Source organism: Acartia tonsa, chromosome 9 (assembly GCF_053477335.1).
Source record: "Acartia tonsa isolate MP-2025a chromosome 9, ASM5347733v1, whole genome shotgun sequence".
NCBI classification, from domain to species: Eukaryota; Metazoa; Arthropoda; class Copepoda; order Calanoida; family Acartiidae; genus Acartia; species Acartia tonsa.
The window spans coordinates 36,857,998-36,884,551 of record NC_137268.1 but is presented as its reverse complement, the minus strand read 5'-3'; the positions used below and the strand labels follow the sequence as shown (position 1 = coordinate 36,884,551).

At 33.3% G+C, this 26,554-nt stretch overlaps 1 protein-coding gene across 1 annotated transcript in view; it reads left to right on the top strand.

Moving 5' to 3' along the window:
• Positions 1-26,248, top strand: part of LOC145327521 (uncharacterized) — a 29,769-nt gene extending 3,521 nt beyond the window's left edge. Inside the window, exons 4-23 of the mRNA XM_080171067.1 lie at positions 1,920-1,999; positions 2,661-2,763; positions 3,471-3,525; positions 4,463-4,523; positions 4,965-5,098; positions 6,570-6,879; positions 7,171-7,254; positions 12,449-12,505; positions 12,865-12,960; positions 14,037-14,082; positions 14,589-14,694; positions 15,160-15,203; positions 15,958-16,020; positions 17,028-17,127; positions 19,720-19,819; positions 20,990-21,092; positions 21,816-21,913; positions 23,241-23,403; positions 24,573-24,643; positions 25,805-26,248. Of these exons, the coding sequence (XP_080027193.1) occupies positions 1,920-1,999; positions 2,661-2,763; positions 3,471-3,525; positions 4,463-4,523; positions 4,965-5,098; positions 6,570-6,879; positions 7,171-7,254; positions 12,449-12,505; positions 12,865-12,960; positions 14,037-14,082; positions 14,589-14,694; positions 15,160-15,203; positions 15,958-16,020; positions 17,028-17,127; positions 19,720-19,819; positions 20,990-21,092; positions 21,816-21,913; positions 23,241-23,403; positions 24,573-24,643; positions 25,805-25,881 (1,951 nt within the window). The 3' untranslated portion in view covers positions 25,882-26,248. The remainder of the gene's footprint in view (positions 1-1,919; positions 2,000-2,660; positions 2,764-3,470; positions 3,526-4,462; positions 4,524-4,964; positions 5,099-6,569; positions 6,880-7,170; positions 7,255-12,448; positions 12,506-12,864; positions 12,961-14,036; positions 14,083-14,588; positions 14,695-15,159; positions 15,204-15,957; positions 16,021-17,027; positions 17,128-19,719; positions 19,820-20,989; positions 21,093-21,815; positions 21,914-23,240; positions 23,404-24,572; positions 24,644-25,804) is intronic.
• The last annotated feature ends 306 nt before the right edge of the window (positions 26,249-26,554 follow it).

Here is a 26,554-nt window from a genome sequence, read left to right as displayed (position 1 = left end):
CCTGAACCAAAGCAAAACTTCTTGAAAATTGTTGAACTGACAAAAAAAAACTGTTTATGAAATCTTAAAGTACATCTATAATACAAAGTAGCTTGTACATATATATAGACAGACACTTTGTTACTTCAAGATTTATCAATAAAAAATCTTTTTTAAAAGCGAAGCTTTTCTATAATTAGGGTCGGTCCGTAACGGATAGCTTTTTTCGTTAATTTAGGCATGTTAGAATTGTCCTATCGATTTCAAATTTTGCATGGTGATTCCTGTAGTAGTTAGGTACGATTTAGAAAGCGTAGCAACTCTATAATCATTACCAAAATGTCCGTACGTCTATTTTAAACATGTGGATTTTTTTTACTTTTTTAACAACAAATTTTTATGTAATCTAATCATCCGATTGATCTGATTTTTGGTATATTAATTCCTGGGACAACAAAGTATAATGTTGTAAGCGAAGCAACTCTATAATTAAGTCCTAAATATGTAAGTATGTCCATGAACATTATCCTGTATAAAGCAGTTTTCAACAAATTTACTTACAGTTTTGCTTCGACTCTTATACATTTATATTTTGATTATTCAGTTCTGACACTACATAAGTGTTCATGTCCGTTTGTCCTACCGTTTCAGTGCTTCGCTTTTATGGATGTTGTCATCCTTGTTTTATAGCATTTTATTATTTCAGTGCATGTGACGAAGTTGTGAAAAGTTTCACAAGTTGGAGAGTGCATTGTCAAACTAAACATGCTTTATTACATGGTTAGTACTCTATAATAAACTAGCGGCTACGCCCCTAGAGGCCTCTAGGGGGCACTTGAGGAGGGGGGGGAGTCGAATTTGATAACTAAATTTTTTATTTTAGATTTTAAAAGAAAAATTTTAAAAAATATTTGGGGAGTTGAAATTTTTTTTTTGGGGGGTATTTTTCATTTTTTGTGGGGGGGGTTGGGGGTGTCCCACCCCCCAAGAAAATAGTTATAAACCTTCCCGTGACTTATGAGAAGCTACCCTGTTAAGGAGAACCCGATCGGTTCAGCGGTTAGCGAGATCCTTCGGTACAGACACACAGACAGATACACAGACAAACATCCTGTTACTTTAGTATAAGGATAATAAGTTTATTAGTTGTAGGGTGCATTGTCAAAATACATACACTCTAATACATGGTTAGTACTCTATAATAATAAGTCTATTAGTTGGAGAGTGCATTGTCAAACTAAACATGCTCTATTACATGGTTAGTACTCTATAATATTAAGTATATTAGTTGGAGGGTGCACTGTCAAACTAAATATGCTTTATTACATGGTTAGTTCTCTATATTATTAAGTCTATTAGTTGGAGAGTGCACTGTCAAATTAAACATACTTTTTTATATGGTTAGTACTCTATAATATTGAGTCTATTAGTTGGAGGGTGCATTGTCAAACTAAACATGCTTTTTTACATGGTTAGTACTCTATAATATTAAGTCTATTAGTTGGAAGATGCATTGTCAAACTAAACATGCTCTATTACATGGTTAGTACTCTATAATATTAAGTCTATTAGTTGGAGGGTGGTCTCTGGACAGGTAAAAACAATTTAGTTTGAAGAGTTTTGAAGAGGTCAACTTATAAAACAAAACTTGCATCTTTTTGAATGTTACTTATATATTAACATATATATTACATATATAAAAAAGATGCATATTTTGTTTATGTTTACCTCTTAATTCTTCAAACATAGGGGTTGGTAGGTTGTGCTAAAATTCCGTAAAGGTGTGAGTTTTAAAGCTTAAAAACAGTAGTAGAACGATAAAATTTATGTTAATTTTAAATTTTTTTTGTGTCCATAGTTCTTTTCAATAAGAAATACACATACTTAGTGAACATTATAGTTCTACTACTGTTTTTAAGCCTTAAAACTCACACCTTTAGGGAATTTCAGCACAACCTACCTCCCCCTTTTTTACCTGTCCAGGGACCACCTGGAAGCGTGCAACACCTTAAGCTTGGAGGTTAAAAGCAAATTTTAAAAAAAGTATAGGCAAACTCCATCCCAAAATGAATATTTTTTGTTAAATAACCTATCCTCTCACTCCTAAGACAATACCTGTGCTCCCTGTTTACGCAAAAGTGTCAGAACTTCCCTACCCCCCACCCTGATTAAAATTTGTGCATTTTTAGGTTATACAATGTCCTTGGTACCAACACCTGAATCAGGAAACCATTTTATTTCAACATTTTAATTGAATTTTCCCCTAGCCTTTAGTAGATTTTAGGGTTGGGCCGTATATCCGATTTGGCCGGATATCCGGCCATTTACATTATTTAGCCGGATACCGGATACTATTGCAACTATCCGGCTCAGCTGATTTCTAATGCCGGATATCCGGTATCCGGCCCAACCCTAGTAAAAATCACTTAAAATTAATCATTTCAGATTTTAAGAGATAAGACAATGAATGATAATTTTTATTTCTCCTTAAATTACCATTTCCCTTTATGAAACTATTGGTGGAAAAGTTAAGACACCATAATCAAGATACCTTAAAAGTCCTCAAATATTTTTATGCCAACAAATGAGAGATTGCGTTCATAAAACTTTGGGTACCAGTATAGCTTACAGTCCCCTTTCTTCACTGGCTTAAATGATCTAAAAATGTTGACCGTCCGCAGAGCGCAGCAATGTTGGAGATTACCCATGTCCACTCTGCAGCCTCTCCTTCCCCTCACCTGAGGCTAGGAATGAACATATCACCAGGATTGTCAGAACAGTCAGGTACTACAGGGCAGGCGGGGATTGCCTCTCGGGGGCTAACAAAACAGGGTGTTATTTTATTGTACAGAACATCACCAATATTGTCAGAACAGTCAGGTACTACAGGGCAGGCGGGGATAGCCTCTTTGGGCCAACAAAACAAGTTTTACAGGGCAGGTGGGGATAGCCTCTCGGGGCTAACAAAACAGGTTTTGATTTTACTTAATCTCCACAGAAAGCTGTCTATAATACTATGCGATTATAGTTGAAAAAGGTGAAATAGGAGGGTGGGGGGGGGGGGGGACCGGGGTTGATATTTTGTTGTACATAACACCACCAAGATTGTTAGAACTGTCCGGTACAGGGCAAGCGGGGCTAAAAAAACTGGTTTTAATCGTAAAATTTATCATTTAGACAGGTCATAAGTAGAGAGAGAGGGGGGAGGGGGGTGTTAGTATTTTGTTGTACCTAACTATATATCATTGGGGACCAACTATTCTTGGAGAAAGGAAAATCTTGTTTCTTAGGGAGGGTTAGAGATTACCCAGGGATTTTAAGGGATAAGCCAACGGATAATGAATTAAAGTACATCCCCATAATAATAATAAACAAAATTACCTTTCTGTAGATTAGGAATCGGAAATTGATAAGTTTAAGACTGAATCAAGATTTGATGAAAGTCCCTTAAGTTTTAAATCCAAAAAAAGACAGAACCTGTTTAATTTCAGGTTGGTTTGTCCGCAGTGCCAAGGGCAGTACAGTGACCTTGAAACACATGTTAAGGTAACATTCTTAGTAGCGAAGCTACTCTACAATTTAATTTGTCTGTCTGTCCGTAAGTCTGTCTGTAAAGGTATGGATAAAATGTGATTTTCTTATCTGCTATTCATGACAGACAATTGATTTTTGAAAAAAAAGATTTCATATTCCAATGGTCGTCTTTTTTATGATTTACTAGGTCCGTCAGTCTGCCAGTCATGCTGTAAAAATGTAGAAATTATAACTCAAAAACATGTGATTTATTTTGATTTTTGAAGAAGTAAAGTAAAGGTTCTAGATAAAGTTGAGGCTTTTGTGGACTTGATACTAAACAATTAATATTATTTAGGAAGCACATAGTGGGGTATAGAGTTGTGTCTTTTGTGGACTTGAGACTAAACAATTAATATTATTTAGGAAGCTCATAGTGGGGTATAGAGTTGTGTCTTTTGTGGACTTGAGACTAAACAATTAATATTATTTAGGAAGCTCATAGTGGGGTAAAGAGTTGAGGCTTTTGTGGACTTGATACTAAACAATTAATATTATTTAGGAAGCACATAGTGGGGTAGAGAGTTGTGGCTTTTGTGGACTTGATACTAAACAATTAATATTATTTAGGAAGCACATAGTGGGGTAAAGAGTTGAGGCTTTTGTGGACTTGAGACTAAACAATTAATATTATTTAGGAAGCACATAGTGGGGTATAGAGTTGTGTCTTTTGTGGACTTGAGACTAAACAATTAATATTATTTAGGAAGCACATAGTGGGGTATAGAGTTGTGTCTTTTGTGGACTTGAGACTAAACAATTAATATTATTTAGGAAGCACATAGTGGGGTATAGAGTTGTGTCTTTTGTGGACTTGAGACTAAACAATTAATATTATTTAGGAATTACATAGTGGGGTAAAGAGTTGTGGCTTTTGTGGACTTGAGACTAAACAATTAATATTATTTAGGAAGCTCATAGTGGGGTGGAGAGTTGTGGCTTTTGTGGACTTGAGACCAAACAACTAATAGGTAAATAAAAAGATAGGATTTTTACTAATATTATAATTGTTGTCTGTAGCTTAAAATCTCGTCAAATGCTAGACCGATGCAATGTGGTCTATCTTGGATACTTAACAGCTGATTAAAAGAAAAATTTTAATTTATAAATAGCAGTACCGATTAACCGGCGGCCCAAGTGAATTGTATAACCCTTAGCATATAGGGACTTTTTTTAGGGTAAGTTAATTTTAAGACCGACAGACAGATGTACAAACATCAATATTGGCATTTCTTAGGTATTATAGAGTAGCTTCAATACTTTGAAAATTACAATTTTTCCTGTATTCGTTGGATTAGAACCGGTTCTCAGCTATACCGAAAATTTATGAAAAATTAATCTTACATTTTTATATCCGCGAAAAGCTGTTTATAATACGTTGCTATAAATAACTACATTATATTTTCTTTTAGTACATTGCCATACTCTGCACAGTGGTTTTGCCAGCGTGTTGTCTGAGGTGACAGTATCATGCTATGGGGACAAACAGACCCTCGAAAGTTTTGAATCAGTTTTCAGCACGCCTTCTAAATTTTTAGCAACTGAGGTAAAGTTTAATTGGGGTTGATTTTCGGGTGGGAGGGGACATTGGACATTTTTTTCTGGTCCTCTAAAGTTTTTTTAGAAACGCTTTAATTCATTCTTTGGTTTAAATAAGTTTTTTTTTATTGGGTCCAACAAAACAGGGAATTAGTGCTGTGATTTTTATTCAATTTTTTCATGGAAAATTTTCTATAATACGATAGGGTAAAGCGGGGCGAACTCTGTGTTTTTTTCGGTTTTTTGAACCTGCAAATCGTAAAAATTATTTTTTTTAAATGGGACCAAGACCAGTAGAAAGATCTCGGAAAAGTCGATCAGGTCCTAAAAGGACGTAAACCTAGGACTTTGGGAAGTTTGTCAAAATTGATCTCTAAAACGGCACCGACTTCGCCCCGCCTTGAGGCGAAGTCGGTAGGGCATTTTCAAGCTTCGAAAAATCGATGACGTATTGATTTTATTACAGCATGCCCAAAAGGTAAAACTTGCTAAATGTAATAAAGAGTATGCACCAAAATTTTTATTAATATAGGTCAATTTTTTCTACCAAAAAAATAATTTTTCCGAAGTACGCGAAATTTGACTTTTTTTTTCGAAAATTTTTTTGATAAACATAAAAATACTACTAGAAAAAATAACTTTTTATGACTTTAAAGGCCTGATCCTTAAAATTTAGACAATTTTGAATAGATTTGGCCAAAAAAAATTAGTTCTATTAGCAAAATTTCCTAAAAAAAAATCAAGTTGAAAAAAAAGAAAAGTTTGGCAAAATCTGTGGTCGATTTTCCAGCTTCAAAAAACCTATGACATATGATATTGATTTAATTACAGCATGCCCTAAAGGTTAAAGTTGCTAAATGTAATAAAGAGCATTCACAAAAAAAATTATGAAGATCGGACAATTTTTTCTACAAAAAAAAATAAATTTTTTCAAAGTACGAGAAATTTGACTTTTTTTCTCGAAAATTTCACTTTTTTATATAAAATTTAAAAAGTTAGTATAAAAAGTGAAAAAACCGAATTCGCCCCGCTTCACTTTTAGTCGATTTAAGAAAAAACTATACAAGCTTTTTTAAAGTTTTAAACGGAAATGGATAGCCCATTAGATTCTTATTAAGTCCCCTGAAGACGTCTAAGCTCTAGCTCTTACCAGTTTTTGTCCAAATGACCGTTTTTCCGACCGAAGCAAAAAAATCGAAAAAAAAAATTTTTGTCGTCCGACTTTAAGACCCAATAAGTACCCTAAAAATTCATCTCACAAAAATTTTATTTTATACTTTTTTGTAGGCAATTTAATAAGAAACAAATTTGATTTTATGTTTTTTTCTGTCAGTCGATTAGAACATGGAGAAAAATGTCATTTAATGAAGGTGGTCAAAAAAATACCGACTTCACCTCAAAACCGAGATCGCCCCGCTTTACCCTAGGTATATTACACGAATTTTCGTTATGGCTTATAAGCGTTATGCTTAATTTAGGTAAAACCAAGCGTTTCAACAAGTGATCCTGAACTCTGCCCCTCGCCGCCAAAACCGCCATCCCAACCTGTGGGGGATATCAGTATGGTGCCCCTGGCTATGGTGGGCTCCCCACAAATCCTCCAAACCTCGGAGGGTGCCAAGCAAGCGCCCCCACAAAATATAACCATGGAAAAATTATCTCAACCCCTCAGATTGATTGCCCCGAAATTAGTTTCTGGTATTTCATTGTCATCAGCAGTATCTTCAGCAGGAGTACCCGTTTCAGTTGTAATGGCACCTTCGGCCACTTCACCATTAACTCTACCAGGCAACTAAGAAAATATTATTAAAAAAATATGAATGTATTACCCAGACAACTTACTTTACTCTGTGTTGGGGACCATTTTCGTCTGCTAGCAAATTGCTTTCTGCTCTTGGCTTTCTTAATATTCCCGACGCTATTGGCTGAAATTTAAAGATCCAATTGAAATTCTGTACAGGGTCCACGTGGCGGGGACACGTACAGTTTTTAACCTCTTCCCCCTCTATTGTTTTACTTTAATGGGGTGCATTTTTCATTATGTTGAATGCTTTTTGAAAATATTTTCTTTGCAAAAAGGAAACATTGTTAATCCGACAACCTTGCGAATAATCCGTCCTAAATATTTAGCAAGCTCTTCAATAACCAACTCTACAGAAGCAGGCATATAAACTATACAATAACAAGCACGATAAACCAACGTATCATGTGAATTTATACTGACTAGCGGCTACGACCCTAGAGGCTTCTAGGGGCACTTTAATTTAAAAAAAAAATAACACGTAACCTCTCTGTGTTGCATTCAAGTCTCTGCGTAAATTTTTTAAGGATATTTTTTGTGATTTTTCTTGCGAGGGTTATAAACTTTCCCGGAACCTATGAGAAGCTACCCTGTTAAGGAGAATCCGATCGGTTCAGTGGTTAGCGAGATCCTTCGGTACAAACAGACAGACTAATAGACAAACACACATCCTGTTACTTTATTATATACTGATTTCTGATGAGTATAGAGAAACGTAACAAAAAAAAATCAGTTGTCCGACTTGAATAGTAGTAGTGAAAACTAAGTTTCCTACTAAACGTAGCGGACTGAAGAACAAACGAACTTCTCGAATTATAGAGCAGCTTCGCTACTACTAATGTAAAATCTTGATGTTCCCTATCCTATGGGGCAATTTAACCTAACCTTATTAAACAAAACAAAGACATCGTTTTACAAAAAGTAGTAAGGTTTTTTTTCTGAGTCCGTTTAGGACACGCTAACCACTAACAGGCTCAGTCAATTTAATAAAGGCTCACATATCCTAGGATGGTTTTAGGCTATTTTCCTGCCCCCTCCATAAATTTTTTTTTATATAAGAAAAATATTACATGTTTTAAGCATCAGTCATTCTTACTTTTGCCTTCCAATTGCCTGGTTGTTTTTCTTACGTTTATATTTTTATGAAATTACCTAATATATCATCCTTTTTAAAACTTTGCATGTAGATTTCTATAACAATTAGGTACTATTTAGAGAGCGTAGCAACTCTATAAGTATACCCAGCTAGAAACGTCGTAAGGAAACTCGCATCCGATTTGTGGTGTATTATCGCCAAAATCTTATTTAAGATTTTATAGCAAAAATCGAAAAAAATCGCTAGGGATTAATTCGATTTTGTAGTAAAAATCGCGGCAACTACGATTTCCCTAAGAAATCGTAAACAATAGCATTTTATGTGTGTCAACACACACTTACAAACAGACACACAACCAACATATAATCAACATCATTCTGTGAGAAATATAGTTTAGAAATTGGCTGCTAGAAGTTCACATTATTTTTAAAAAAAATATTGCATTTTTTCTGTTGTCAAACAAAATAAATATAAAACTGATAACTAAAATTGTTATAATGTGTTTATGTTTAATATTACAAATAAAAGTATTTTTAAAAAGTTTTTTTTCTAAATGGCAACATTTTTAAATGTGTGTCTTAATATTCCTTAAATCATTGCCAGTCAGGATGATTAACATAAAAATACCAAAGTATTGAAAACTTTTGTGAGTACACATAAGTAGAAGGGCACAGAGAATGGTTTCTCTTTACACCATGTCTCTCTCTGTCTCTCACTCTCTCTTTCCCTCTCTGCATGCTCATTATGAAATGGATTCTTTATGCAATCTCTTACTTACATACAATATTTACAAAATAAACTACATGATGTTAAATTTTTTTTTAATGTACTTTTTATTCACGATTATGGCACGATATCGCTTACGAGCCTTACGATATCGCTAACGATTTCGTGGGTGTATCGCGCAGCTCTAAGTACCTTTTCGACCATTTATCGTAACATATCGTCGATGTGCATTGGACGACTATTTAGCGATATCGTAAGAACTCGTGCTCGTTTGCTACACGATATCGTGCGCTATAGTAGCGCGATAGTGACGCTACTTTCTGGCTGGGATACGTCCATTTAAAACATGTTGATTTTTAACATTTTTGACAACATTTTTTATATGACATGATTTTCCTACACAGTTCACTCGAAGCGACAGTACGAGAAAAAAAATTTCCCAGGCATAAGACTAACTGCTTCTAAAACATCCCAATGAATGTATCAATTTAGTGGAAAAACGAAAATCTAGAAATGAGGACTTTTCGAGAAAAAGCCAAAAACACATTCTTGTGATATATGTGAAAAAAAACAGTCACTCATTCATACTAAAAGTATGCTATTAGTCGCCATAGTTTCATATTTCTGAAACTGCAACAGTTTATAATTAGGTCAGAATGAAATATATAGTTGTAGTTCAAAATTCTGCCACTAGATGTTTCAATCTAGGTTTGATTTAGTTCGATTGAGTTACAGACAACGATTTGGAACTTCTTTTATGCAGGTTTTTTCAACATCTAATAATCTAGCAATTCTGATATGAATTTCATTGAAAAAAAATTCTAAATTATAAAAACAATTTTATAATGTAAAAATTGCCCAATTGTTTTTAAATTGCTTACTATTAAACTTTAAATCAGGTATTAAATCCAATCTACATCAGTCATTTCAGCATCTTTAATGTCATTATTAAAAAACATTTCAGTTTAATTATTGAAATCTTACAGGCTTCCAGAAAATGTCTAAGGCAGCTAAAACACAGCACATAATTATGCATGTATTTGTCTGGTATGTCTGAAAGGTTCTGATATAAGAAAATTTACTGAAATCAATATCGATAGGGTTAGAGAGTTTGTTTTAGATGCTTTTGACCCCTGAAATTACAAACAACTAGTTTATTGTAACTGATGTATTTGTTTGATAGCATAAACTCCATTAGGAACAACTTATAAAAAGAAGAGTCATTACAAGGCAGGTAAACCTGAAACATATATACCAAGTCTACCTGTTCTTAAGCCCGTCAAGTGTTGTCAATGATTTGTTATGGTTGAAACCATCTACAACCTTGTTGTTTAAAAGCAGAAGAAAAAAATATTGGTGTAATTTTGGAAGAAGATCAAAGGGTGTTAGTAATTATGACTTCTAATGTAGTTAAAGATAATCTTAAAACTGCAAAGTAGAAAACATCAGGCTAGCAACACTGTAAATCAATAACTTTATCAGTAAAAAAACAACAGGAAGAGTAATAGCTTTGTGTAGTGATAAACTAATACCAGCTAGGGAACTTAAGAGGATGATACAGTTTAATAACATCTACTCAAATCAAGTAAAAAAGCAAAGCTTTATTATAAGAACTTTGCAAGGAATAAAATCTATTGAACCTAAAACTGTAAATGCATTAGTTAAAATGGACAGATCATTGCAGCCTTTTAAAATCTCAAGTTGTAGAACTTGAGAGTCATAAGAAAACAATTGTTAAAAGAAGTATTACTTATTGCCATGGTGTAAATGGTATAATAGAACATATAGAAGAAACAAGGACTTATTCTTCTGATTATACATTGAGATCAGAAGTTGGTATCAATAAGGAAAGGGACTTTTTAAAGGTTTGCTTAAACTTAGATGAAGTAGACAATGACGGGATGCTATAAAAGATCACTAGATCATGATCAATATGAAAACAAACTAATTATGTGTGTCATAACATAAGACAATGACCGATAAATTGATGTACATCCCCAATGATGATACACAAAATTACCCGTTCTGTAGATTAAAATTAGTGTTTAAACATTTGAACACTCAACTTATTGAAACAACCAATCAAAAAGCAAGAAATAAGAAAGTAATAATACCCCATTGTCCTATTGTTCTCTGGTCATAACATACAATTCTAGGCTAATGTACAGTATGACCCTCGAAAAAGTATTTTTAAGCATCTGCAGCCCTTATTTCTTAAAGAATTATTAAAAAATGTATATGTCCTTGTTCTCTATAGATTTCCACATAAGTAGATATAAAAATTTTAATTTTACCTCCATTAACTCCGGAGATTTTTAGAGCTAAAGTTTTGAAAAAGTGACTGAGAAAAAGAATTTTTTTTTGTTTCTCATAATTTTTGGATGGTTATATTATGTTTTTCTGGCAACTGAATAATAATACACAAAGAAAAACAAGTTAACTAATTATTTCTTTTTTATACCACCCAAAAATATCAATTTTATATGGCAAAAAATACTTCTGAATGAATTGATTATTTGCAAATTTTAGGTTATTTATTTGCCCTTATTTATGAAAAGGGTTAATTATGACAGTTGCTCCGCCCCCTTTTCTGACATCTCAATCATTTAATATGGGGTTAATTAAGTTTTTTAGACTAAAAAATCATTATGTTCTAATTTTATTTTATTTATAACTTTTTTGTTATTAAAGTTAGGATTATGAAACAAAAACAATTTTCCTGCTATATTCATAAAGATTTATTTGGTTTTTTAATCTAAAACAAATTTGCCTAATAAGTAAGTTTTTCAAAATATCATCAAACTAAAAAGACTCAAAAAATATGTGTAAAAAAATGCTTTTTACTCAAAGCCTAAATTTTTTATTTCATTTTTGTATAAAGTTTCTGCTAGTAACAAAAATAAAAGGACTTCTACCTTAATTTTGTTTAAAAAGTCATTTCATGTTAAAAGTTACTTTTTCCTCAGTCACTTTTTCAAAACTTTAGCTCTAAAAATCTCCGGTGTTAATGGAGGTAAAATTTTTTTTTTTATATCTACTTGTGTGGAAATCTATAGAGAACAAGGACATATACATTTTTTAATAATTCATTGAGAAATAAGGGCTGCAGATGCTTAAAAATACTTTTTCGAGGGTCATACTGTATAATAACATAAACCATTACCTTTAGAAATTTAAATTGCACTTACAATTTTTATTTTTGACTTAATTTTAGTATCATTAAATAAAAATGAAATGACTAATAGCATAAATTTAGTGTGAATGATTGACTGTTTTTTTTACATATATCACAAGAATGTGTTTTTGTCTTTTTCTCGAAAAGCCCTGATTTCCAGATTTTCGTTTTTCCACTAAATTTATACATTCATTGGGATGTTTTAGAAGCAGTTAGTCTTATGCCTGGGAAATTTTTTTTCTCTTACTGCCGCTTCGAGTGAACTGTGCCTATTCATCTGATTTTTGGATTACTGATTACTATTACAACAAGGTACACAGATATAAGCGAAGCATCTCTATAATCTAGTCTTCAAAATGTAATTATGTCCTTAAGCAGTATCCTGTTATTCAGTTTTGCAACAAATTCACTTACAATTTTGTTTCGACTTATACATTTATATTTAGCTTATTCAGTTCTGACACTTTACAATTGTTAATGTTCGTTTGTCCTTTCAATTTTGAGTTTCGCTTTAATTGATGTTGTTATCCTTGTTATTTATAGTTTTTATAACTTGTAGGCTTACCAGTTATTACGTCTGTTAGCCATAATCAATCCTATGTTAACAGACTTGAAGGTAAAGGGCGTGCAATAAAATGCTTCCTTTTTTTCAAAAAATAGTTTTTAATTCTACCACAAATTTATGATATTTTTAATGTTTATCGACTTTTGTATACTCCTTGGGACCGCCAAAATAGTAGTCGCCAAAATTTGTCTGTATGTCACAGATTCGGGTGTCTCAGGGATGTCACAGGGATGTCTCTTTGGACCCATTGTAATTGACGTATTTTTAGCAGTTTTGCAAGTAACTTTATTAATAGGGTTGCTCCGTCCTTTCAAGAAGGGTTGGAAAAATGAACATTTCTTTATATTTTACTAAGTTTAACCTTAGAGGCATAAGGACGCATTTTTTTGACACACCCTTTATTTCTCAAGATAACAGAACTGAAGTGAGTAGACAAGATTGGAAGAAGGGCTGGGGTCCTGTGGGGCTCAGCAGGGGAGATATACCCACCTCTGAAACTTTAGCAGGTACTAGTTCCAAGGATGGGGTCCTGTGGGGCTTAGCAGGGGAGATATACCTACCTCAGAAACTTTAGTAGGTACTAGTACTAGGGCTGGGGTCCTGTGGGGCTCAGCAGGGGAGATATACCCACCTCTGAAACTTTAGCAGGTACTAGTACTAGGACTAGGGTTCTGTGGGGCTCAGTAGGGGAGATATACCTACCTCAGAAACTTTAGCAGGTACTAGTACTAGGGCTGGGGTCCCGTGGGGCTCAGCAGAGGAGATATACCCACCTCAGAAACTTTAGTAGGTACTAGTACTAGGGCTAGGGTCCTGTGGGGCTCAGCAGGGGAGATATACCCACCTCAGAAACTTTAGCAGGTACTAGTACTAGGGCTGGGGTCCTGTGGGGCTCAGCAGGGGAGATATACCTACCTCAGAAACTTTAGCAGGTACTAGTACTAAGGCTGGGGTCCTGTGGGGATCATCAGGGGAGGTATACCTACCTCAGAAACTTTAGCAGGTACTAGTACTAAGGATGAGGTCCTGTGGGGCTCAGTAGGGGAGATATACCCACATCAGAAACTTTAGCAGGTACTAGTACTAGGGCTGGGGTCCTGTGGGGCTCAGCAGGGGAGATATACCCACCTCAGAAACTTTAGCAGGTACTAGTACTAAGGATAGGGTCCTGTGGGGCTCAGCAGGGGAGATATACCCACCTCAGAAACTTTAGCAGGTGCTAGTAGGTACTTAAGAAGATAGTAGCTTTGACTTTAATCTTAAGCGGCTTTTATCAGGTCTCCCCCATTTAAAAAAACTAATTGGCCCAAACTTTTCGATCTATTCGTTAAAATTTTAAAGCTAGATAAAACTTATGCTATGTTAAAGTTAACAATGTAAATATTCTATTTCATTAGTAAAATTTTGGATCATGTGAAGAAAACGAAGTAGCGGGTTTCGACTTATTTTTACAGTAGCTTTTCTTCTATTTCTAGCCCATTACCCTGCGGAAAGTTTTCCTAACCAACCTAATCTAAGATAACCCATCAAAAGCTACTGTGAAAACCCGACGAAACAATAATTTATTGTTGTTTATTTTTAGAGAATAGAAAAATCAGGGAAAGAAATAACGAAGAAGATTTTAAACGGTAACAAGGCATTTTTGATATATTTATTTTTTGTATTAAAAAATTTAGTTGAGTGATATTAGACAGGGAAGGGACAAGGAAATGTAAAATATAATGGTCTCCAAGGTTTTATAAATACGTTCTAGCATACGCTGGCTTAACCTTCTAATTCTAAATAGGTAGATTTATGTGAAATTTTTTTAATTATGTTGAATTTCAAATTAGTTGTTACCCTATATATGTTAACTAGCGGCTACGCCCCTAGAGGCCTTTAGTGGCACTTTAATATTTTTTTTAGATAATACGTAACTGACGTATAACTCGTCCAAAATAGTTATAAATCTTACCAGGACCTATGAGAAGCTACCCTGTTCAGGAGAACCCAATCGGTACAGCGGTTAGCGAGATCCTTCGGTACAAACAAACAGACAGACAAATAGACAAACACACATCCTGTTACTTTATTATAAGGTTGTTCATTTATCTGACTTCTTGACTTTATGGATGTTGTCATTCCCCTGTTTTAGGTTTATGAAGTCTGGTGGTAGGCCTAGCAGTCATGACTGCGAGATTTGTGGATTTCAACCTTATACCAAGAATAAATACAGAGAGAGGCAGGATCATCTGGTTAGGGTAAGTGTGACTGCAGGCATCTAAAGGGAAAGGCAATGGCTGATTAATTGATGTACATCCCCAATGATGTTTACAATTAGTGCTTAGAAAGTTGGATATTCAACTCAATGAACCAACCAATCATAATACAATTAAGATCCCCAAGTTGTTTAGCTAACGAATAAGAAAATTTCATTATAAAACTTTGGGGACTAGTGTAATAAGCAACCCAATGCCCCCTTTCTCTCTGGTAAGTGTCAGAAAGGGATATAAAGGGATAGGACAATGGAAAATGAAAAAGTAATCTTATACCAAGAGTAAATATAGAAAGAGGCAAGATCACAAGTCGAAAAGGCAACTTATTTCCTTTTAATTTCCAGTTAGAACACCCTAAAGTCAATAAGGTCGTACAATCAATGGTTTGATTTTAAAAACTTTAATAGCAAGTTAATTTTTAAATTATAATGATTTTTTTATTATGTTTAGACACATTTTAGAGAGAGGATGGATCAAATTATTCCTATTCAAAGGTACATTTTATCATTATGGCTTCGAAACCGATTAATATCTGCTGGATTAGAACCAGTTCCTAACATACTGAAAATTCACTTTAAGCATCGTATTACAGACAATATTCCACGAATTAATAATAAAATAAAAATCATAAAATTAATACCCGTTTTAATAGCCCAGGATTTGGACACCTCGGAGCTTGATTTTAATCTTATAATTTTTTCTTTTGATATCTGCGGAAAGCTGTCTATAATACGATGCGATAAATAAATACTAGTCTTTTATATGTTCTCATTTTCGTTAATTTAGAATTGTCCTATCGATTTCAAACTTTGCATGATGATTCCTGTAGTTTTGTAGTAGTTGGGTACGATTTTGAAAGCTTGGCAACTCTATAATCGTTAGCAGAATGTCCGTACGTCCATTTTAAAGATGTTTAAAGATTTTTAACTTTTTTAACAACATTTTTTTTATGTGATATAATCACCAGATTGCTCTTATTATTTAGAGTACTAATTCCTATAACAATAAGGTACAATATTATAAGCGAAGTAACTATATAATCAAGCTATAAAAATGTAAGTATGTCCATAAACATTATCATGTATCAAGCAGTTTTTCAACATATTTAATTACAACTTTGCTTCGACTCATATACATTTATATTCTGATTATTCAGTTCTGACACTATATACACAAGTGTTAATGTCCGTTTTTCCTACCTTTTCAGAGCTTCGCTTTTATTGGTGTTGTCATCCTTGTTTTATTTAGGAATTACTACTGTCCGTTTGGCGGGTGTGATTATGAGGGTAAAGACCGACAAGACATATTAAGGTAATCATTAAGCTATATAAGTTGGAATGAATTTTAAAGTATATAATAGATTTGAAATCTGCATAAAATTTTAAGGATTTTTTTTATAAAATTCGTTTTTTATGTAATTCTTTTTTTAAAAGCGCAAATACAATTTAAGATAATTAATTTTGACCAATAGGATAGGTGGATGTGAAACTACCTGAGCTCTAATTGGTTGAATGATGTACGTCACTTAAGCTTCTCCAATCAGAGCGCAGATTGTTTTCAACCCATCAATCACAGATGTCAAAATTGATTAACTTAAATTGTATTTGCGCTTTTAGATAAAGAATTATACAAAAAACGAATTTTATAAAAAAAAATCCTTAAAATTTTATACAGATTTGACAAATCTATCATATACATTAAAATTCTTTCCAACTTATATAGCTTAGTAATCATTGCTTTATTTAGTAAGGGTTACCCGCGACGGTGGCTCAACACGTAGCGCATCCGCTCGTCGCCGGGGAGATGATAGTTTCGAATCTCGGGCAGACACCATGTCATAACTAAAGACGTTAAAAATGGTTCCTACTGCTACTATGTCACGTGCGCGACATTAATAGTTAGAGCAGATGTGACACCAAGCCCCCTAAAGTCATCATCATTATTTAGTAAGGGTTAAATAAATGTTAAAATCTTACACCTAAAGAAAATTTAAGCGAAGGTACTCTATAATTCACTGTGTCTGAACGCCTGCCAGTAGCGGATTTTTGTGTGTAAAGATGCCCTATTCGTGATTGTTTCTCCAATAAATCTATAAAACAAATGCTCTTTTAATCTACTTGTCCCTATTCCCTTCCACGATTTTTTTGTGTTATGGCATCTTAATACAGACAAATATAATTAAATGAAATAAAAATCTTAAGAATACCAGTATTTCTAGCCCTGTCCCTCGGGTCCAGCAAAACTGGTTTTAGTCTTATTATTTTTTATTTTAATATCCTCGGAAAGCTGTCTTTAATACGATTACCACATTAATTTAGGCATTACACTGGGAAGCACAATATTTTGAAGATTTGGGTGATGGAGTTCATCAATGAACAAATGAACAAGAACAAACATATTATACAGGACGCAGATAAGGTAATCTTTTAGTAACAAGGATCACAACATCCATTAAAACCAGGGATCAAGGGGGGTTATTAAAGGAAGCATGCAAGAAATACCACGCTTTAACTGCTGAAAGACTGCCACAAGTAGACCAAATACCCCAAATTTGAAGCCTTCAGCTTCTATAACAAAAAAGTTCTAGGCATTTTAAAATGACATTTTATGTACAATGGAAATTTTGAAAGAATTGCAATGCTCATGTTGAAAACTTTATAATTAAACTACGTGGCCTAGAAACAAAATTATAAGCTTATTTTTGTCATAAATTTAGGTTTCCAGTAACTAATTATATTTTTACAATAAAAATACCCATTTTTATAGTCAAAATCATTAAAAAAAATTAGGTTTTACTTGCGTTGTACCGAATGTACTGTAGCCAATCAGAAGGCTGAATCAGCTTAACAACCATTCACAGCTAAGCTTGTATTAGTTTACCCCTTTGTTTCCGCTATGATTTTCGTTTAAAAATGCAATTTAAATCGAATTTTTTTTATAGATTTTGTCTATGAAATGTGGTGTTTTTATTGTAAAAATGTAATCAGTTACAGGCAATCTAAGTTTCTGACAAAGATAAGGTTATAATTTTATGTCTAGGCAACGTAATTTAATATTGTTTTTTCTTTTATGAGCATTGGAAATCTTTCAAAAATTCCATTGTACATAAAATGCTATTTTGAAATGCTTAGAACTTTTTTGTTATTGAAGCTGAAGGCTTATAATTTGGGGTATTGGGTCTTCTTGTGGCAGTCTTTCAGCAGTTAAAGCGTGTTATTTCTTGCAGGCGTCCTTTAAGGTTGAGAATCCGTCCAAAAATTGGACCGGATTCGGATTCTTACAAAAATCCGCCCAAAAATGAAACAGATTAATCCGTGGATTCCGGATTCTTATCTTTATTTTTCGAATTCCGAATTTTCGGATTCAGAATGGTGGATTCTATGTAGCAATATTTTAAAAGGCCCTTTTTAGAATAAATTAAGAGATCAAATTTTATTAGGTACTGGGAAGAATCTAAAGCTGCGTTTTTTTCATATTTTCACATGAGCTTTTCTCCTATTTTTAGACCCTACAAAGGCCATTTTCTAACTCTTAATCAACCTAACCTAACTTTGTCAAAAAATTAAAATATATTTGAACCAAAAAACTCAAGACGCTGATTTTAGCCTAACAATTAACAATCCAAATCCGCTATTAAAATAACGGATTAGGGATTCGGATTCTGGATTCTAAAATTGTCCAAAAATTGGACGGATTCCGGATTTGGATTTGAATTGTCAAAACTAGGGGTTATATATATATAATGGCAGATGAATTGATGTACATCCCCAAAAATACCCCTTCTGTAGATTACAATATTAGGCGCTAAAACGTTTGGCCACTTAATGTAATAAACTAACCAATAAAAATTAAATAAAAGTCCCAAAAGTTGTTATGCTATCTGAATCTTTGGGGATTAGTGTGATAAACAGCCTAATGTCCCCTTCCTTCCTGTTAAAAGTAAGGCACAGGAAATCAATAGTATATAACATCATTTAAAACGGTGAACAAAAATTCGAATAACGGTGAACAAAAATTCGAATAACCCTATCCTAAAATTACTTTAAGGACGCCAGCAAGAAATACCACGCTTTAACTGCTGAAAGACTGCCACAAGTAGACCTAATACCCCAAATTTAAAGCCTTTAGCTTCAATAACAAAAAAGTTCTAGGCATTTCAAAATCGCATTTTATGTACAATCAAATTTTTGAAAGATTTCCAATGCTCATAAAAGAAAAAACAATATTAAATTACGTCGCCTAGACACAAAATTATAACTATATCTTTGTCAGAAACTTAGATTACATTTTTACAATAAAAACACCACATTTCATAGTCAAAATCTATGAAAAAAAATTGTTTTAAATTGCATTTTTAAACGAAAATCATAGCGGAAACAAAGGGGGAAACTAATACAATCTCAGCTGTGATTGGTTGTTAAGCTGATTCAGCCTTCTGATTGCCTACAGTACACTCGGTACAACACAACTTGAACTTAATTTTTTTAATGATTTTGACTATAAAAATGGGTATTTTTATTGTAAAAATATGATCAGTTACTGGAAACCTAAAATTATGACAAAAAAAGCTTATAATTTTGTTTCTAGGCTACGTAGTTTAATTTCAAACTTTTCAACATGAGCATTGCAATTCTTTCAAAATTTTCATTGTACATAAAATGTCATTTTAAAATGCCTAGAACTTTTTTGTTATAGAAGCTGAAGGCTTCATATTTGGGGTATTGGGTCTACTTGTGGCAGTCTTTCAGCAGTTAAAGCGTGGTATTTCTTGCAGTCTTCCTTTAAATACAGGATGATTACTGAAATTCAGAATGCTGTACATATGTACATGTAGCATCGTACTACAGACAATTTTCCACAAATACAAAAATAAAAATATTAATACTAGTCTTACTAGCACGGGACTTTGGCCCCTTTGGAGCTAATAAACTGGTTTTGATATTTTTATTTTTATTTAATATCTGCGGAAAGCTGTCTATAATACGGAGGATAATTCATCTTTCTGTTAAGGATAAGTTGGTGACCCTGTGCGTGTCTCAAGAGAAAAATAATTGCATATTAAGCAAGGAGCAAGGACTTACCTTTGCAGAGATGCAAGCTAAAGCCAATGGTAAGTGTATAGATCTCATTTATTGGTCAGTTGTTCTTTTATCTAGTAGAAGGGGAGGGGATGGAGTAAAAGGAGGTGCATGGGGGGTGTCGTTATTTTAGCCAGCTGTTGGTATCACTTTATTTAATACATAAAAATCTTGTACAAGTTGTTAAATAATATATCGATAAACCATATAGTCAATCAGACACAATTAACCGTCTACTTCATTAAAAAAAAATTTTTAGCTGACAAAGATTTTGTGATGATATGGCTGTTTATATGGATGGAATTAAAAACAAGAATGACAACATCCATAAAAGCGAAGCACTGAAACGGTAGGACAAACGGACATTAAAACTTGTATAGTTTCAGAACTGAATAATCATAATATAAATGTATAAGAGTCAAAGCAAAATTGTAAGTAAATTTGTTGAAAAACTGCCTGATTAAGGATAATGTTTATGGACATACTTACATTGTTAGAACTTGATTATAGAGTTGCTTCGCTTATTACATTATAGTTTGTTGTCCCAGGAATCAATATACCAAAAATCATATCAATCGGATGATTAGATCACATAAAAATTAGTTGTTAAAAAAGTAAAAAAATCAACATGTTTAAAATGGACGTACGGACATTTTGGTGATGATTATAGAGTTGCTACGCTTTCTAAATCGTACCTAACTATTAAAGGAATCACCATGCAAAATTTGAAATCGATAGGACAATTCTAACATGCCTAAATTAACGAAAAAAAGCTATCCGTTACGGACGGACCGGCCCTAATTATAGAAAAGCTTCGCTTTTAAAAACCGGAATTTAGTTCCATAATGTATCTAGGCTTCTATAAAAGGGTAGTTTTATTTATCATGATTTGGGTATACATGAATTCATTTATATTTAAACGTCTTATCCCTTTAAATCCTTGCTAATCGTCGTCAGAAGCATTTGTATAATTAGGGGCAGTCCGTCTGTCCGTAACAGTCAATTTCAAACTTTGCATTATGATTCCTGTAATAGTTTGGCTTGACTTTAAAAGCGTAGCAACTCTGAAATGGTTACGACCATGCTGATTTTAAAAACTTTTTTGAACAATTTTTTTTGTATGGTGCAATTATCCTATTCATTTGATTTTTGAAATAATGATTCCTAGGGCAACAAAGTATAATAATATTATTTTATTACAGCTGAACGTCAGCTGACTGAGCAGCAAAGATTGGACAACCAGGGGTGGAGGAGATCCAGTAAAATGACGGGGGCGGAACAACTCCAACAAGCCTTGTATGAAAGGTAGTTGTTTTACAGCGTGTTTTACAGTGCTTTCCTTTTAAAGTGTCTGTCAATCACTGAAACCCAGCCCCTTATTTTCTTTTGTTTAACCTCTGCGGAGGGTCTTAACCCTGCGGGTCCTTATACCTGCGTTGACCGTACCAATTATAAATTAAACTTACCTGACCTAATGTAACAAATAAAAACTTTCCTTCACCCCTACTAGTTCATAAAAATTTACAGTAATAAACATTTATGTAAAGGCATTAAAATTCCTCAAGGGATAGTTGCATGAAGTGCATTTAACGAGTAGGGGTTTTTTGCAGAAGTAAACTATTAAATGTGTTGGTAGAAAATGATATAAATAAAGATTTGCTATGAATATTATATATAAAATAAAAATAAACTTTTACCAGGTAGTTTTTGAGTACTGTCCAACAATGTCTAACTTGTGTAGGTAAAAGTCACTATTTCAGTCTTGACATTTTTAAAACTATGTGGTAAAAAATTAAATTTTTTCAAATATATGCCCAATTAGCATAGTTTAAACCATTAAACAGGAAAAAAATATGTGGTTCACTAAATTTAAGTTCAAATGTATTTGGTGCAACTACCCCTTTTATAAATAAATTTTATTCTAACATTTCCCCCCTTAAAAATTTATGAGGGATACTACGTCCCCGCCCCCAACCCCAAAAAACCTCTATCTATCATCATTCACTTTTGGATGTTGATTTATTTCAGAGTTGTGGATAAAAGCCCTAAAACTACAATTACTAGGGTCGATGACGAGATTAGAGTTATTGAGACAATTGATGACACTGAAGTTCAAGAAGATGAAGGCTGGACATCATTTATTATATTAATTAAGTGATCTGAAGAGAAAGGCAATAAATGAGAGATTAATATACATCTCAATTTTTAAAGAACGTGTCCTAACTTTTGTGATTTTAAAAAATAGATAGTCGGCACAGTGCAAATGAAGGAGCTTTGACTTTTGTGTCAGAACCTAAATTGGGACATAGTGCATTTCATTACCCTAGGTTAGGTAACTTTATTTCACTTTTCAATAAAATCTAAAATGCAGCGGTTTTTCAGAAAATTAAATTTGAAAATATCAAGTTCAATTTTCACCCACTAGGAGTTACCGCATAATCATAACAAGAAAAGCAAAGATTGTTTATTTAAAATTTTGAACAACTTTGCTTTTATAAAGTTCTTCAAAAAACCACTCCTGAAGTGAGTTAATTAATGGTCATTTTTATCAATTGCTTTGCTAAGGTCACGGAAATTCAGCCTTAAATAAATCATATATAGAGAGGTTTTATGACTGACTTTATAAAAGCAAAGTTGTTAAAAATTTTAAATAAATAATCTTTGCTTTTCTTGTCATGTTTATGCGGTAACTCCTAGTGGGTGAAAATTGAACTTGAAATTTTTAAATCTAATTTTCTCAAAAACCGCTGCATTTTAGATTTTATTGAAAAGTGAAATGAAGTTACCTAACCTAGGGTAATGAAATGCACTATGTCCCAATTTAGGTAATGACACTAAAGTCAAAGCACCTTCGAATGCACTGTGTCGGTTCTTTTTGTAAGTAGTAGATCTAAAATGTTCCATAGAATTTAGATATGCAATCGGTTTTTTTTGTAGACCTCTTTTTTTAAAAGTAATTTAAGTTTTTTTTTTTTAATTAAGTTGGTTTTAAGCTACTAAAATGCAACAAAAAAAAGAAGAAAATTGCCATTATGAACAAAAATAGTAAGGTCATTAATTTGACATCTTACTTCTTTGAATTCTGTTGAGTAATTATTGAAAAAAATCTATTTTGTTGAAGCCCGGTGAATCAAAACTTTGATTTTTGGGAGCTCGTCACGAATGGGTTAAAACAAAACCACAAAAGTTAGGACACTTTCTTGGTAAAATTATTTGAAAATATTCCTTTTTAAATTTTGTGGACTTTTCCTAAGTAATAGGCTTTTTTAGCTCCACTAATTTTTAAATCTCATGTGTTAAATGGAATAAAAAGATTATAGTTATTAATCTCATCGTATTATTGACAGCTTTCCGTGTATACTTGTATTCTTGGAAAATTGTCTGTAAAACAATGCTATAAACATGATTTTTTAGTATGGTCTTGAAAAAATCCTTATAAATGATATAAAACAGGGGTAGATCCATTGGAGAACAGTGCAAGCCACATTCCTCCAACTTTTATCAACAGCCTTGAGGTTAACCCGCCAAACGGCAACGCTCTAGTGTACATCTGCCCCAACTGTAGTATGCGGTTTGACTCTTCAAACGCCCTGTCTCTACACACTGGCATTTGCAGGTTTGTTTAGTTTATTAATTAAAGTAAAATAATAGAGGGGTTATCCTTATACTAAAGTAACAGGATGTTTGTGTGTCAGTGTCTGTACCGAAGGGTCTCGCCAACCGCTGAACCGATCGGGTTCTCCTTAACAGGGTAGATTCTCATGAGTCCCGGGAAGGTTTATAGCTATTTTGGGGGAGGGTACCACCACCCTCCCAAGAGAAATGACAAAAAAAATCGTAGAGACTTTAACAAACAAAAACATTTAAAGTGCCACTAGAGGCCTCTAGGGGCATAGCCGTTAGTAAAGTATAAGCTATATGCGACCCTACCCAAACGGTGGGAAACTTGTCCCAATTTTGTATTGTGTTTTTGAAATTAGCTAATAGCGTCGGAAATATAAACACGGACAAGTCCCTTGAAAAGAACAGAAAGCAATTTGCTAGCAAACGAAAATTGACTCCACTTTGACCAGTTGTCTGGATTATACATCTATATTTGTACATTTATTGTTTATTACTACAGCTACATATATTTATTGCCCCACTACACTGGACAGAGAGGGAGGAGACAATGGACTGCGAAGTATATCACTTTAGTGTCTCTTTTTTTTATTAAATATTGCTTTTTCGGTACAAAATTTTGACCAATAGTTTTTTTTTATCTACGCAAACGGTATTTTTGATTGGGGTAACTAAAGTTTTAACCTTTCGTAGTAACAATTTTGCTCCTTTATGTATAACTTTGGAAGGGCTTTGGAGGTCAGGAAAATAGCATAAAACCATCCTAAGACAATTGCGCAGCTTTCCTGAAAAGTACAACCATTTTGTAGTCGTATATTCAGAGATTTTTATCCGTAACTTCACACAAAAAGTAGCTTTGCCCCAAGAGGTGATTTTAAAAAAAGATGGAGATGCAACCACTAATTTCAAACTGATTAAATAAAATGTATTGGGATTTTTGGCACACCTCCAAGAAAATAGCCTAAAACCACCACAGGACCGGTAGGTGTATTCCCTAAACAGTAGAATCCAATCGGTTCAGTGATTTCTGAGATCTTAAGGGACAGACAGACGGACGGACCTACATCATTCTACTTTATATATGTATATTATAGATAATAATTTCTTCCTTGTAATAAATAAGAACGAAATGTACTTTAATTTTATGAATGTTTTATTTTCTAGGACGGCTCCTTCAACAATTCGAGAAATTATGAAACGGAAAGAAACATCTTCTGATAGAACCTCTTCACCAGGTAAAAATATGGGATGGATTCTTTAAAAAATTAAAGTCGCTGCTCGCTGGTAAGGCAAAATTTTTTTTTGTAAAAAATCCTCCAAAATCACATTAAAATCTACAAAAATTAAACAAAATCTCATGCTAACAATCCTTTTATGATTTTATTTAATTTTTATACATTTTTATGCGATTTTGGAGGATTTTTCACAAAAATAATTTTGCCTAACCAGCGAGCAGCGACTCTTAATTTTTTAAAAAGAATCTACCAATGCAATGGATAGATTTATAAAGACAAGGGAGGGAAGGGACATTGGACTGTAAATTATTCTTATCCCCAAAGTTCTATGAGCACATTTTCTGGTCCTAGGACAAACGCAGGAGTCCCAAACGTGGGAGTGAATAAACGTCGGAGTGGACACTTAACCTAACCTATTTTAGACTATCCTATAGGTTTTTTCAATGCCTTACCCCTGCGGGGGGCTTATTTGTTCATTTATATCTTAACCTAACCTAATCTGTATAGAAATACTCAAATGAATTAATATTTTACCACTCTGACGTTTTGGACCCCTGCGTTTGTCCTGGAACCCATTTTCTCGTATTCATTCGAATCCGGTGGATAGGAACCGGTTCTCATCCATACGAAAAAACTATGTCTAGCATCGTATTATATCCAGCTTTCTATAAATATAAAAATGTACATTCTATATCCGCGGAAAGCTGTTTATAATACGATACGAGAAATAACTATTCTCATTCTTGGCTTACTAAACTTTCACATGTTGTTTTCAACTAGTAGTGTCTAATTTTTACTCTGGGGCTATTTGTCTTCGGAGGGTGGTGGTATCCTCCCCCAAAATAGTCATAAACCTTTCTAGGACCTCTGACAACCCACATTGTAAAGGAGAACCATATTGGTTCAGCGGTAAGCAATTTTATTCGGCACAGACAGACAGGCATCCAGTTACTTATATGTAACTAGCGGCTACGCTCCTAGCATCTAGGAACTCTCTATTCGGAGGAGTAAGGAAAATAGCCTTAAACCAAACTTAGACATAAAAATCAATTAGCCTAAAACCATCCCGAGACCTATAAGAAGCTTTACTGTAAAGGAGAACCATATCGGTTCAGCGGTTACTATATAAAATAGGATAATTAAACATAACTTTTGTTTCAGAAATATCAATAGTGAACCCTGATCCCCCAAAAAAGAAGGCCAAACGTCCACCGCCCCCCTTAATGAAAATTAGCTAAAAAAACAAAAAATAATATATTTTCTGCTGTAAATTTTTTCCAGAGCTTATAAAGATAAAACATGGAATTAAACAATTTATAATTTGCCGCTAAAATGAACCAATGACGTGTCTCCTTATAAAAATACATCCAATGACATGCTGGCATTTTGTCAAGGAGAAACGTGATTGGTTTATTTTTAGAGCCAAATTCAGAAATTGAGACATCTAAAATTACTTGCATTTAAATGAATATTAATTTTTAATGTAAATATGAATTTTTATATTTCTATAACCAGTGTCATATTTAAAGTAAATTAATTATCATGTATATTTTTTGACATTTTTATTTTTGTTGAAAAATAAAAATGAATTACCTATTGTTTTTATGGCGTTATTTTATACATATTTTCTAAGTAGGAGTTAGTTTTGAATTTTAGAAAGTTCTTTTTCCAGTACGGATTCGAAACCGATTGATATCCGCTGGATTAGAACCGATTCTTATCCTTACTGAAAAATTATATGTAGCATCATATTATAGACAATTTTCCTCGAATGCTAAGATAAAAATCTTAATATTAATACCAGTTTTGTTAAAATTTAATTTTTTTATCTTAATATCTACGGAAACCTGTCTGTTTGATAGGAAAGTTTTCATTTATTTAATCCTTATAATAATTTTATCAAAATATCCA